The 13924-nt window shown below is 45.2% G+C and overlaps 1 protein-coding gene across 1 annotated transcript in view; it reads right to left on the bottom strand.

The window, feature by feature from the left end:
- LOC105023503 (exostosin-1) overlaps positions 1 to 11848 on the bottom strand; it is a 38586-nt gene extending 26738 nt beyond the window's left edge. The window contains exon 1 of the mRNA XM_010892756.3: positions 9994 to 11848. Coding sequence (XP_010891058.1) covers positions 9994 to 10943 — 950 coding nt within the window. The 5' untranslated portion in view covers positions 10944 to 11848. The remainder of the gene's footprint in view (positions 1 to 9993) is intronic.
- Between the last annotated feature and the right edge of the window lie 2076 nt (positions 11849 to 13924).

Genomic DNA, 13924 nt, shown 5'->3' with positions numbered 1-13924 from the left:
CCGATATCATAAGCCAAATCCTTTCAGATCTTCCCTGATTTGGAGTGCAAAGCAGATGTTTTACACATTTAGCCTAGCAACACTAGTGAACAGCAGTAGACCTAGATAATGAGCAGAGAATAATCGGTCTTGCTAGATGTCTCCAGGGGTATTCCAGCCGACTCCATGCTGCTAGCTGATGAGCAATGAGATTTCAGTCTGAGGTAATAACCTTCAGTCCCCTTTGCTCCCTTTACATCCAATTCAGCAATAAAAATATATATTTATTTTTTAAATCACAAGGCAGGGATGGATGTGAACGACTGAGGCTATTGAAAAAAATTTAATAATAGGTAGCTTGTGCATTTCACTGCCTCCGATCCAGACCGTGCGACAGCGTCCCGGGCGGGGCTTCCAGACCGTGCGACAGCGTCCCGGACGGGGCTTCCAGACCGTGCGACAGCGTCCCGGACGGGGCTTCCAGACCGTGCGACAGCGTCCCGGGCGGGGCTTCCAGACCGTGCGACAGCGTCCCGGGCGGGGCTTCCAGACCGTGCGACCGTATGTGCCTCTCTAAGCGGAGTACTGCATAGACATGTTGCAGGCCAACCAGCACACAACCAATCTCCCAGTGAACTCTCCAGTGGTCAGGGCATTTCACAAACTAATTCCTGCAGCAACACCTGAAGGATACACTCCGTGAGAAGCACCAATAACATGATATTAATTAGCAAGAGAAAGCCAGGGCAAAAAGACAGATGGGCAGACAGTCAAAGAGAGACATCTAATCATGGGAAAAGATTCGTCAGGAGACTGCTGACACCAACAGTGAGAATCTACGGGAGACATGTGGAGAGGAGACCGTGGTTAATGGCAGAGATTGAAATGGTCTCCCCAGTCTCCAATGGGGTGGCGCACATGAGCATGGAGCCAGGAGTGTTACCACTGGACAGCATCTGTGCATCAGAATCCCAGAATTAAGTAAAAACGATGTAACGCGGTTCTCGCGGGTCGACATCTTAGCGGTATCAGCTGGATCCGCACAACACAGCCTTTGAGACAGCTATGAGAAACGGCGTTGGAAGAAAGTCTCTATGAACTCTAACCGAATCCTCTGTTGTCCTTAGTCTCTAACTCGGTGCAACGTTGCGTTTGAAATGCCAGGGCGGGGGAGGATACACACACAACATCCACACACGTCTGGATGAAAGCAGCTGCTCAGTGGTAGAAATATGTAAGCCCTGGACTTTTTAATATCCCAAAACAGATAACATCCCCAGTTGGATTGACAATGTGTCGGATATAAAATTGAACTACTAAAGGGCCTGATATTTCACTGACAGCACCACATGTTACCCCTGATGATTCAATCCAGCCTACACCACAGCGGGACAAGAACACAGCACACCAGGCGCTAGATGTGGCTAAGACAGCTTTGTGGGAGAATAGCATATACATTTTTTTCTTAGTATCAGATTTCTCACCCTGGAAAATGTCTGTGGGCCGAAAGAAACAGTAATAAAATAACCAAGTTGTTTAAAAAGCAACTATGATATTGATATGACAAATCTATAGATCTATGATATATAGATCTATGATACAAAGAAAAAAAAACATCCTCCATAGCATTGGTTGCTCCAGCGGTCTTGGCCACTACCTCCAGAGGCATTGTTCTAGCATGGGGGTTTGAGTCCGATCCACTGCTCTTTTACAACAACAATAAACCATAAAATGCCGAAAAATAAACTGATTAAATATGTATTACAATTGGATTACAGTTCCTCTTGGCAACTTTCAGGGAAAAGATCAATTCACAACAAAGTAAAAAACAAGTTAAATTCTCCTTACAAGCTGATGTCACTAATTGTTCAATAACACAATCCTGAATACCGGACAAGGGACGGGATAGGTCCTTCATTGGAACCATCATAATTAAAACATAACATAATGCTAAAATTCCTTCACTTTTTAGCGAACATCAATTTGCTCCTCATAAATCTAAGATGAGCAGGTCACCATCCAACCGCCTGAGAGCAAATGACAAGCAACATCTGAGAGGTGCCGTGAAGTCGGCCGACGGTGACAGCTGGGGGTGTTCTCTTGTATCAGTTTGTTCAGCTTTAGTCTCCTGTCTCATTGAAAGACGGTCATTCATAAAGATATGAAACATTCCACCGGCCACCTCCCCACGCAACGTCCGGCCATAACTCACTGTCACTGTTCATGGTGCAGCTTTCCCTCGTGGGACTAGGTCAGTTTGCTGCAGCCAAACGTAGACAATTCAGATGGATGATGCAGTAGAAACCAGCCAAGAGGCATCCAATTACAAACATACCCTAAATACAATCTGTTCTTAAAGAAACAGTTCAGATGGGTCATTATGAAACCAGCGAGCAAAATGAAACACTGGCTGCCTTAATGAGCCAAAACTGCAGAGGTATACGGTCCTGAAGTGGTCAGCGTTAATATGAAGCAGCACTGCAGCGGTTAGTTAAACACACTGACCAATTGTGACGGACGATGTTGCGGACGCACTGTCAGCGGGAGCAGACTGGATGTCAATTCCGCCGCCTCAGCATTCTCGTCAACAGGCATGACTAGAGGCCCGCCGTCTGCTCCCTGAGCCCCGATCTCCAGAAGGCCGAAACAACACGGCAAACGTTTAAAAAAAATAATCACTAATGAATCTGGATGGGTTCTGGACTCAAAACAGGAGGGGATTAGCAAGTAGTGTGTCCTTGTCGACTACATTACTTTCCTAACAATTTAACGAGGACATCGTAAGATCACAGAAAAATACTGGTATGGCACCAGATTTGTCAGTCTGAGACAGACCCAAAGAGACCTACAGAAATATTAGAGGCTGACCCAGTGTTCACTCTCAGAGCATTCCAGCATCCTTGTCTTAATTCCAGGCCTGAGTGTCTGGGCTACATGTCCAGACATGGCTCTCCTGATGATGGCGTCGGCCAAATACCTTCCTGTGAGAGACTCATAATATTTTAATATTCCCAGTGAAGGAGCACGTGGTAGGGGGCTACATTTGTCCTGCATCATTGGGTATGATGTACATTATGGGATATGGAAATGGTCCCCAGCTTCGCTATCCAAATTAAATTACATTGTCTTTCACTAGTTTCCGAAATTCAAGTTTATCCGGGAAACACTGGTTGGGGAATTCCTGATTTTCTGCTTAGTCAATCCCAATTGCGGAAATCATCCAAACATGAGGTTTGGAAGCTCTGAAAATCTGGGGAAAGCTACCAGAATCGTTCAATCATATCAACAGTATACAGTGAGGGGGAAAAAGTATTTGATCCTCTGCTGACTTTGTACGTCTGCCCACTGACAAAGAAATTATCAGTTTATAATTGTAATTGTAGGTTTATTTGAACAGTGAGAGAGAATAACAAAATTGTCAACAATGTTATAAATTGATTTGCATTTTAATGAGTGAAATACATATTTGATACCCTCTTAATCAGAAAGATTTCTAGCTTTTATACAGGTAACGAGCTGAGATTAGGAGCACACTCTTAAAGGGAGTGCTCCTAATCTCAGTTTGCCATCTGTATAAAAGACACCTGTCCACAGAAGCAATCAATCAGATTCCAAACTCACCACCATGGCCAAGACCAAAGAGTTGTCCAAGGATGGCAGGGACAAGATTTTAGACCTACACAAGTCTGGAAAGGGCTAAAAGAACATCGCCAAGCAGCTTGGTGAGAAGGTGACAACAGTTGGTGTGATTATTTGCAAATGGAAGAAACAAAAGAACTGTCAATCTCCCCCGGTCTGGGGCTCCATGCAAGATCTCACCACGTGGAGTTGCAATGATCATGAGAACGGTGAGGAATCAGCCCAGAACTACACGGGAGGATCTTGTCAATGATCTCAAGGCAGCTGGGACCATAGTCACCAAGAAAACAATTGGTAAAACACTATGCCGTGAAGGACTGAAATCCTGCAAGGTCCCCCTGCTCAGGAAAGCACATGTACAGGCCCATCGGAAGTTTGCTAATGAATATCTGAATGATTCAGAGCAGAACTGGGTGAAAGTGTTGTGGTCAGATGAGACCAAAACCAAGCTATTTGGCATCAACTCAACTCGCCGTGTTTGGAGGAGGAGGAGGAATGCTGCCTCTGACCCCAAGAACACCATCCCCACTGTCAAACATGGAGGTGGAAACATTTTGCTTTGGGGGTGTTTTTCTGCTAAGGGGACATGACAACTTCGCTGCATCAAAGGGATGTTGGACGGGGCCATGTACCGTCAAATCTTGGGTGAGAAGCTCCTTCCCTCAGCCAGGGCATTGAAAATGGATCGTAGATGGGTATTCCAGCATGACAATGACCCAAAACACACAGCCAAGGCAACAAAGGACTGGCTCAAGAAAAAGCATATTAAGGTCCTGGAGTGGCCTAGCCAGTCTCCAGACCTTTATCCCATAGAAAACCTGTGAAGGGAGCTGAAGGTTCGAGTTGCCATATGTCAGCCTCAAAACCTTAATGAATCGAAGAAGATCTGCAAAGAGGAGTGGGACAAAATCCCTCTTGAGATGTGTGCAAACCTGGTGGCCAACTACAAGAAAGGTCTGACCTCTGATTGCCGACATGGGTTTTGCCACCAAGTACTAAGTCATGTTTTGAAGAGGGGCGAATACTTATTTCACTCATTAAAATGCAAATCAATTTATAACATTTGTTGTTATTCTGCCTCTCCCTGTTCAAATCAACCAACCGTTAAAATAAACCAACCCTCACTGTATTTGTATAATCTATTAAACCAAAAGGCTGGGCCTGAATCATCCTAAATGGTTTGTTAAAATACAGGGGAAATGGCCAGACCCATTTAAGGCTATTCAAAGAGAAAGTTCAGTTGTCTGGAAGGGAAAAACAGGAGACGTATATTCCCTCTAATTAAATGTCATTTTATTGGGGAAACTGAAGCTGGGTCTCTAATCAAACAAATAGAGGCCTAGGGAACCTCTAGTTAGATTATCATGATTGGTCAACATGGAAAAACCCCACCTGTGTGCTATTAAACAGAGGGAATGTCCCTGTGCACCACAGTGATAACCTGAGCGCTAGCAACTGCTCCTAGGGAGTTACATTGCCACAGACAGCCAAGTTAATCAGAACATTAGCAGAAAGAAATGTAAATATTTGTCATTGCACGGAGTGCGTAGAGAGCGAGCGAGACGCAGAGTGAGTTTTGGTGCTAACACGACCAGACCCATTTAAGGCTATTCAAAGAGAAAGTTCAGTTGTGTGGAAGGGAAAAACAGGAATCGTACTTTCCATCTAATTAAATGTAAATTAACTAGGGAAACTGAAGCTGTAATAATGCATGTCAACAAATAAAAAGGCCTAGTGGACCTCGGTGCAGAGAGACCACGTACAAGAACTGTACAGTTGGTGTCAAGGCGAGTGAGCACTGCCAATGACATCAGTCTGGTATGAGTATTTATAGAGGAGTATAATCTCTGGTACTGGCTAAGGCTTAAGCTGTGGTGTAGTGCTGCTGCAAGCCAACCAACCTGATCTGTGTCCAACCATCTCCCCCAGGACAAAGCTGGGTAACTGTGTGAAAGTAGAGCCGGGCGGAATGTCGCTCCCAGCGTTCAGGTTACACTAACTAGCCTATTCTGGAGCGATGTGAAAAACAAGTATTAGTAGTTGGAAGGATAATTCAAACAAACCAGTTCACTTCATATTTCAGGGTTGCTTTGTAGTTTTTTGGGGGGGGTTTAAGGGCAGACAGAGGAGAGCAGTCTGGGAAGGGTTAGTGCCAATCTCGTACTTTGCCACAATTCAACACGGCTGTTCTCCTCAGATCCACATTTCTCCAGTCAGCCAGCCAGCCAGACATGGTGTGTTGCTCAGGGCATTCAGACACCTGGCGTTACAATACTTGTCGTCTGAACATGTCAGAAAGTAACAAAGTTAAAGGATGACCTCTGGATTAGTTATTATAACGACAACAACCAGAGACCAGGGATATTTCCTAAATGGCACACTAGCTCCTATGTAGCACACTACTGCTGACCAAAACACAATGGGTCTTATGTTAGGGGAATAGGGTGCCGTTACCGAACCACCAACAGAACAGCACATACCGCACAGGCTGATAAAGACTGGTCGGCTTTACCCGTCGCACGAATGCACGGAGATACAGAGAGGCTCCAGCTTATCTGCAGCACTCAGAACAAACGTGTGACAATACTTACCTAAACACTGGAATAACATCAGCCAGGGAACAGCTTTAGGACTCGTTAGAGGGGAGGAGGGGCGAACGACAAACTGCTTGGACAGTACGGAAACTCTGAAGAGTTCACTAACAAAAACGAGCTGTTCCTTGCATAGGCATATGCAACTCAATACAGTGTGGTCGACACACACTACACACACACACACACACACACACACACATTACACACACATTACACACACATTACACACTACACATTTAGCAGATGTCATTACTGAATGGCTCACTATTGGAAAATGACAGTATCACAGAGAGGAAATTTAAAATACACCCCAGTCAGACCATTACTTGGGCTGAGTGGAAGAGCCTTGCGGGTTAGACTCCCACCAGGGCAAGTATAAAACATGGGGGGTTAGGGGGAAATAGGGTTTGGGGAAAACATTAGTTCCACCTCATTTCTCCACAGACTGCAGAGTCTGTCTTTCGGACACAGCCTCTAGCTAGCAAACCATGGCTGCATCCCAAACGGCACCCTAGTTCCTTTCTCTGTGCACATCTGTGAGAAGGTTAAAGCACTATGTAGGGATTAGAATGCCATTTGTGACAGGCAGACACAAAATACCCGTCTCCTAATAATTCCACTGAATCTGGGATTCTTCTTGAAGAAAAAAAAAAAAAAAGTAAAATCTTCTGCGCAAATGTTTGTACCAAATACAGCCTGGAGGTGTTCTGTTGATATTCAATATGATCGCATCAAAGGGATGGACATTCAGTCTTTTTAGGGCACACCTCCTTACAAAAGAAGGCCATTGGTCTATTAAAAATCAACCTTGAGAATGTGTGAGTCAGTTTAAGTTTATATAACATTAAAATCAGTGATCTCAACTAATAATGACACATTTTTGTTATTCTATTGAAGTAGTGTGTGACTGACAGCAAAACCCTACAAACATTGATGGAAAAATAACAAAACAAAAAAACGAATTCAGGCAAAAAACTAAAAATTACTTGTGAGGAAGATTGTAGAGTATGGCTTGATTCTGTCAAACAATTGTACCAAGCCCAAGAAAATATGGTCAAATAAAAATAGATTTTTATTTTGACTTCACTGGGCCTTTAAGTGACAGGATCTTGCCCATTTGGCCAGTAGACAGTACTGGATGACTTGAGTCTGTACGGCGACATAAGTGTGAAGACAGGTGGGCGGTTTTCTACTTCACACAACTCTTTCATGACTTCTTAGCACAGCTTTTAAGAGGAACTTCAAAATGGAAGGACTACTGCACACACATCAAAAACCAGGACAGGAAAGTTTCTTTCTACGCATCAATAAAATCCCTGAGTTTAGGGAAGTGTTAGGAGGTCAAAGTGACACTACGAACGCCTACGTTAGAAAGAACACTGTCCCCGATATAAGACAGGAGAACAAGGGTCAAGGCTGATGTTAGGGCCGGGACATATATGACCTTCAAATCAAATATTTTATTCGATTAATTAAAGACAACACGCTTCTTAACGCAGAAGACAGCGGGGCCGGGTGCGTTTACCTCAGCAGGTGCAGACACACGAAGCGCACTGACAAGCCACGGAAAAAGCCGCCATGTCTGGACACATATTCAACGCACATATTTCGAGAGAGCGCCAGTGCTGATCTCACCGGCTCCTAGGTCTCCAGGCAAGAAAAACTGTTCCACTCAGCTTTCCAGTTCAGTCGACTCATTTGGAAGCATTCTTGGAGGGTTTGGCCGCATTCACGCTCTCTCGCTACCACCTTCCCTATGCGTCTCTGGGTGAAAGAGTGTGCAAAGCTGAAGAATCTACAATATGAAATGTTTAACAAGTTTCTTGGATGCTACATGATTCTGTGTCTTATTGCATAGTTATGATGTCTTCTAAATTACAGTACATCGTGCCCTACTTTTGGTAAGAGATGTGCCCCAGTACATACACAGAAGGGTCCTAAATAAAGTGGGGAAAAAACAGTTACAAGGGACGCACCCAAAACAGGATCTGCCGTTGGGAAATGACTAAATCAACACTGGGGCACAAGGGCATTGTCCCCTCTAATCCAACCAGAGGCCACGGTCCAACAAACAGGGCCTGTTCATCAGACACCAAACAGATCCATGTCAGACTTAAACGTAGGAGGGGTCATCTCTTACAATAAAATAGCGCCCGTTTCGGTTTACAATGTTGCGACGCAGTTTCAAAGGTTGCGCCCTGATGAATGCGCCCCTAGCTGAGCAGCAGTCACCATGATCCAATCCGGTCCGGGGAACAGGCTACCCAGAGATTTACACGAGACTGAGGCATGTTCATTCATCACATTTAGCCTGTTAAATGCCACGGAAAGGAAGTGGATTTCCTGAATGGATCTTTAGAGGGACGGTCACTAGTTTCTATAGCCACCAACTGATAAACACAGCCAATTTCTAGAATTTGGCTTACACTTTCATCTTAAACCTAACCCTCACTGTAACCCCAATCCTAGCAACACAGATTTGTCACCTAAATATTACCTTCAATTAAAAGACAACCTGAAAAACCTGTTCACCATTTTGACTTCCAGGCTAAGGAACATGGGTTTGTGGTTGTAGAATCTAGAGCAAACCATTCAGAGGGGGTTCACATGGAGGCAGCAGCTCTGTGAATGACAGGCTAGGATACCGGACTGACTGCGAGTTGTCCGACAGAACATTAACAGGAACATACAGAAAGAGAATGCTCTTGGGGAACATACTCAAAACAATATAGGACAAAGTGACTGTCAGAACCAGCCGACACATTTGTTATTGAGACTGGGTGAGGACTGTGGAGAACACACCCATCTCATTCACTAAAATGCCCATTGTGAATAATTTTGTCAACTGTTCAATTTCTCTTCGACACCAGTCATATTTGTTACCTGCATTTTGGAAAAACTGGTGATTTAGCCTAGGCCTATTGTACGCCGACTTGAGCTTTTATGTTTCACGTTTTCATTGTTAAATACACTTGCTGCAAACACAGTCTCTTCTCTCCTCCAGACCATGCACACTTTCAATCTGTGAGCAGTACCACCAGGACGTGACTGGGGCCTGTAAAGGTTTGTTCAACGCAAATGAAATCACAGAATCCAGACATTAACATGGAATTCAACAATAACTCAGTGTGACGCAAGTTCACCCAACAAGGTATCGCCTTGTGACATTAGCCTGACTCCTCCTGGCTGCAGCTCTAACTCCTCCTGGCTGCAGCTCTAACTCCTCCTGGCTGCAGCTCTAACTCCTCCTGGCTGCAGCTCTAACTCCTCCTGGCTGCAGCTCTAACTCCTCCTGGCTGCAGCTCTAACTCCTCCTGGCTGCAGCTCTAACTCCTCTTGGCTGCAGCTCTAACTCCTCCTGGCTGCAGCTCCTTCTGAGTAAGAGTTGCAGAGGAAAACTTTCAGAGGAAAAGTTAGAGAGAGCGTCAGAGACAGAGAGAGCATCAGCGTATTTATTTTATAAATGGGTAATCTCACAAAGACACAGCAAGAGCATCTTGTTCTAAAGACTATTCAATGAGTCTTCCTGTCTCTGTCAAACCTGTCACTGATTTATACAGGCCATTGTCATAACATGCATGACTTGGGGGCAGGCACCTGTCTCGATTAATGAAGTTTAAAAAAGGAACTAAACAGACATTTAGAAGGTACCTGACAGAATCGCAAAAGCCCATTTCGGGTTAGTTAGGCTTCAAACTACATAGGCAGCACCAGAAATTGTAGGCCATTCGCATATGAAGGTTTGCTAATTGTGATTAATGTCTGAGCAGGTTGTACTTACCGGTCATACTCGGCGTTGTCTCGGTCACAGCGAGCGTCCTTGTGCTTCTGCCAGTCTTTCCCGTGTTTACACGTAGTAAGTAAAACCACGTCCTCGGAGTTATGGACATGATACAACGCATTTCTCGTATCCGATCCGATCCCAGTTAGGTATCGCTTCCCCTTAAATACTAGCATGTACTTCCTGTACGGCGGGATAGAGTTGTATTTTAAATACCCCCTTTCCCCACCGGTCCTCGGATGTTCCTTCCCAAACAGGGGAATGGAAACATCAAAGTTAGGTCTGTAGTTATCTGTGCTAATGCTGGCCTTGGCTAGCATGGCCTGCCCGATGTCGAATCCCAGGTCTTCCGTGTAGTCGGGCCATGTACCCGAGTACAGATTAAAGATAAGGTGGTTCTTTCCGTTATTCCAGAGATGTAGGTTCTGGACCTTAGTTCGGAGGTTGTGCACGTACTGTGGAGACAGGATATCCCTGTCTAGCGTGTCCAAACTCAGGACGAACAGACAAGCCTGTCCAGGGTCTGACGTATATAATCTAGAAGACTCAATGGAAGATAATATATTCTGATAACTCTCTGACATCTTCTCTCCCTTCTGTAGCGGGTAAACGTAAACTTTAAACCCGCTGGTTTTGCACAGAGAAAAATCAAAGCAGGATTCCATCCGGCAATGCCTGCCGCTGTACACACCAGAGATACCTTCCCTCTTCTGTCTTGGCGATATGTGTACGTTGTACTCCTCCGTCTCCATTTGGTCCCAGGGGTTGAACGGCTGCAGGGCCCCCGAAAAGTGGGGCCACTGGGGGCTACCGTTGTATCCACGGAGGCTGTGGTCATCACGCCGGTTGTTCCTTCTGGATAACGGGGCTTGGACCCCACCAAAGTACAACAGCAGAATGAGACACGCACCGGCGGAGAACAGAATTAAGTACCGTTTTTTGGCCTGCATGTGTCCTTTGATCACGGTCGAGATGTTTACCAGTAAATCCAACGAGACTCGGATAAGTTTCACTCCTCTTGCCACTACTTCCAATTGAAGGGCTCCGCCATCTTCCCCCAGCCTGGAAGGTTTTATCGCTCACCACGTCTCCCACCTTCAGATTCCTTTCCCCAAGACGACGATTGATCCAGCGCATGTGGGCGATTTATAATGATCATTTACTTCGCCCCTCGTCAATAGTTGTGGCAAGCAGTGGCTATTATTCCTGCCTCCAAGTACAGTCTACATCCCTGGAGAGTTAGGGATTCCAGGCTGCATACATTTCTCTCCTATGCTACTTGGTTAGCGAATTCATCTTTAGTGTTCCGTTTTCCGCCTGACAATAACAGGAGTTGGCTTTTTGCTAAGTTAGAAATGCAGCTGGTCTTGCTTTGTAACTACAGCCGCACAGTGGGTCGACAAGCCAGTTAAATTATAACTAGGCACGGAATGCTCGTCGAACTTGGCTAGCTAGCCCAAACACTCATAGATTCACATTTCGAGCGCTTCACCACTTCGGACTACAACCTGACATTCAAACATAAATACATACAGAAACCTAGCTAACGATCCTACAGGCTAGCTAGCAACTCCATATGAATTTGTACAGTTCAATAGATGTTTGAAAGTACAGTAATCCCGGTGTGAGGACTCGTCGATTCGGCTTCTTTTACAACCCTTTGATTTACTGTCTCTGCCCAATAAAAAAATTAAAAACTCCGTCTATTCAAACATCAGGAAACAATTCTGAAACACAGAACAATAAACATATTCGTATATTCCATTGTGCTGGAGCCAATTTTCAAATGTTTAGCTAGTTGTAATGCTCACACAGATAGAGGCTACCTAATCCTACGACGGCTGCTGCTTTTGATGTGACGTTCATCCATAATGCACATGGCTTTTTTTATTGGTGAGCGTCATATCCGAAACAGGCGGGGCCTTCGCTGCACCCATTCACAACCAGAGCCCAGCCACCGTGAAGACCGGCAGAGAGACAAACATGATAGACAGATATGTATGTATATATATATTATGATAGATAAATAGATAGATAGATACAATAAGGTTAATTTGCTTACTTTTCAGTTAAGTGCGCTTTTCAGATTGAGTTATCTGCTCAAGTCTTCAGGTTTAGTTCAGGACTCTGTCTATAGGTTTAGTTTCGTCTTGAGAAATGTCTTCCTGGTTGAAACTGTTTTCACAGCTGCTGTGGTCATGAAAGAGGACTGAAAGACTAGAAGTGATTCTGCAGAGCAGGGAGACTAGGAGCTGTCTGAGTTCACAATGACACCCTATAAAGCACACTACTTTCACGGGGGCCCACAGGTTTTTTGGCCACAGCTCTGGTCTAAAGTATCACACTATATTGGGACTAGGGTGCAATTTGGGCCAAATGCAAGGAGAGAGCGATGGAGGAATTTGAAGCTGCGTTCCTCAGGATCTACGGAGCAGAGTCTGTGTTCTGCTCCCATCTGATCCCATCCCACTGATCAAAGACACTTCACTCTGTCCTCCCTCTTCTCCTTCACGGGGCCCAACATTCCTTCCATCTCCTCTGCCTCTCTCTTTTCTTCTTTTCGCCCTGCCAGTGAACCGTTCGCCATGGAGGACTGCTGGGACCCCTGTAAGACAAGTTAACCACCGGAGATAAAGGCTAACGTTTCCCAGCCAAGGGGTCACCAGCCCTGTGGGGCGTCACGTGATTTGAAAATGGAGTTGCAGGGGACACTGGAGGGGTTTTCTTCTCCAGTGTCCCTTGCAGTGCTTGGTACACAGAACCCGGGTTACCCAAGTAATATTTGTCAGGAGCTAAATGTGTCTGCGTTCTCCAGAGCAATTTCTATCTAACTAGCAAATGACTATCTAACCTTTGAACTGTTTATGCTGTGACGTATGTATGTTGATCCCATTCCTTCACACACAATTATTGCTCGGATCAATAATTGACTTCTCGTCGCAGTTCTGATAATTCATTCCAATGCTAAAATGTATTTTTGCCTGTAAACTCTATGCCTAATGTTACAGGGAGAAAGACGGGCCCTTCTCTTGTTTTCAGTTTGTTGAACCAGAAACTGCTTTTGGGATTTGCGTACAGTGCGGGAAGTCGTAACTTGTCTCCCAGCTAACGTGTGCAGAGGCCAAAGTCTGATTCATATGCTCAAAGGGTCAACTCTTCCTTTTCCACGTCTCTGCAGTCAACTTGGGCTTAATCATCACTTGCTGGGTTTGGCTTTAGGTGATGTACTCACAGCTCAAAGACATTCTATATTCCATTTTCTGCATAACAGGAATATAATATGGACTGCAAAAAGCCCCCGTTTCGAAGAGCCTCCGCAGCATATTGATTTTTGCAAACGCTGGTATTGATGTTCATGTCTTTATGGATTGTTTAAGTGCACACATGGAAACTATGATTTAACATTTTAGCACCGACCTTCACCCCATCTCTGGAAGTCACTCAGTTGAAAGCCCAAAACGTCATAGTGGAATACAGTAATGGACAGCATGAATTCAGCAGGTGTGAAATATTATCTGCCCTGGGGTTGTCAGCCGCAGGACTAGCTAATTGCCTGTGTCAACGCGTATGCTGCAAGGTTAGCATTAGCAGTTTTGTGGGGGCGTCCATTTGTACTGATTACTCTGTCTTGGGGCAGTGACTCCCACAGGGCTCCGGGAGAGTTGAAAATCACTGTGTGTCTTCCACCTAGGCAACTGTGCCATGTCATTCTGCTTTCTCGCAGCCGGCTGGGAAGTATCCGATCAGCACTCTGTGGGGCTCAAACCTGGACTGTGGTGAAACGCTGGGCTCTATTAAAGAGTGTCTCGGTCCATCGCTCCTCCTGGGAGGCCTGTGGTGCAATAGCTTTAATCAAGGCCCTGGGTTCCCTGTTCAAGATGTTAGGGTTCCGTCTGGGAACTGCTGCATAGCTGCAGCAACAGGGTGGAGG

The sequence above is a fragment of the Esox lucius genome, chromosome 16 (assembly GCF_011004845.1).
Source record: "Esox lucius isolate fEsoLuc1 chromosome 16, fEsoLuc1.pri, whole genome shotgun sequence".
Lineage (NCBI taxonomy): Eukaryota > Metazoa > Chordata > Actinopteri > Esociformes > Esocidae > Esox > Esox lucius.
The sequence above is the reverse complement of the archived record's forward strand: the minus strand, read 5'-3'. Positions and strand labels throughout refer to the sequence as shown.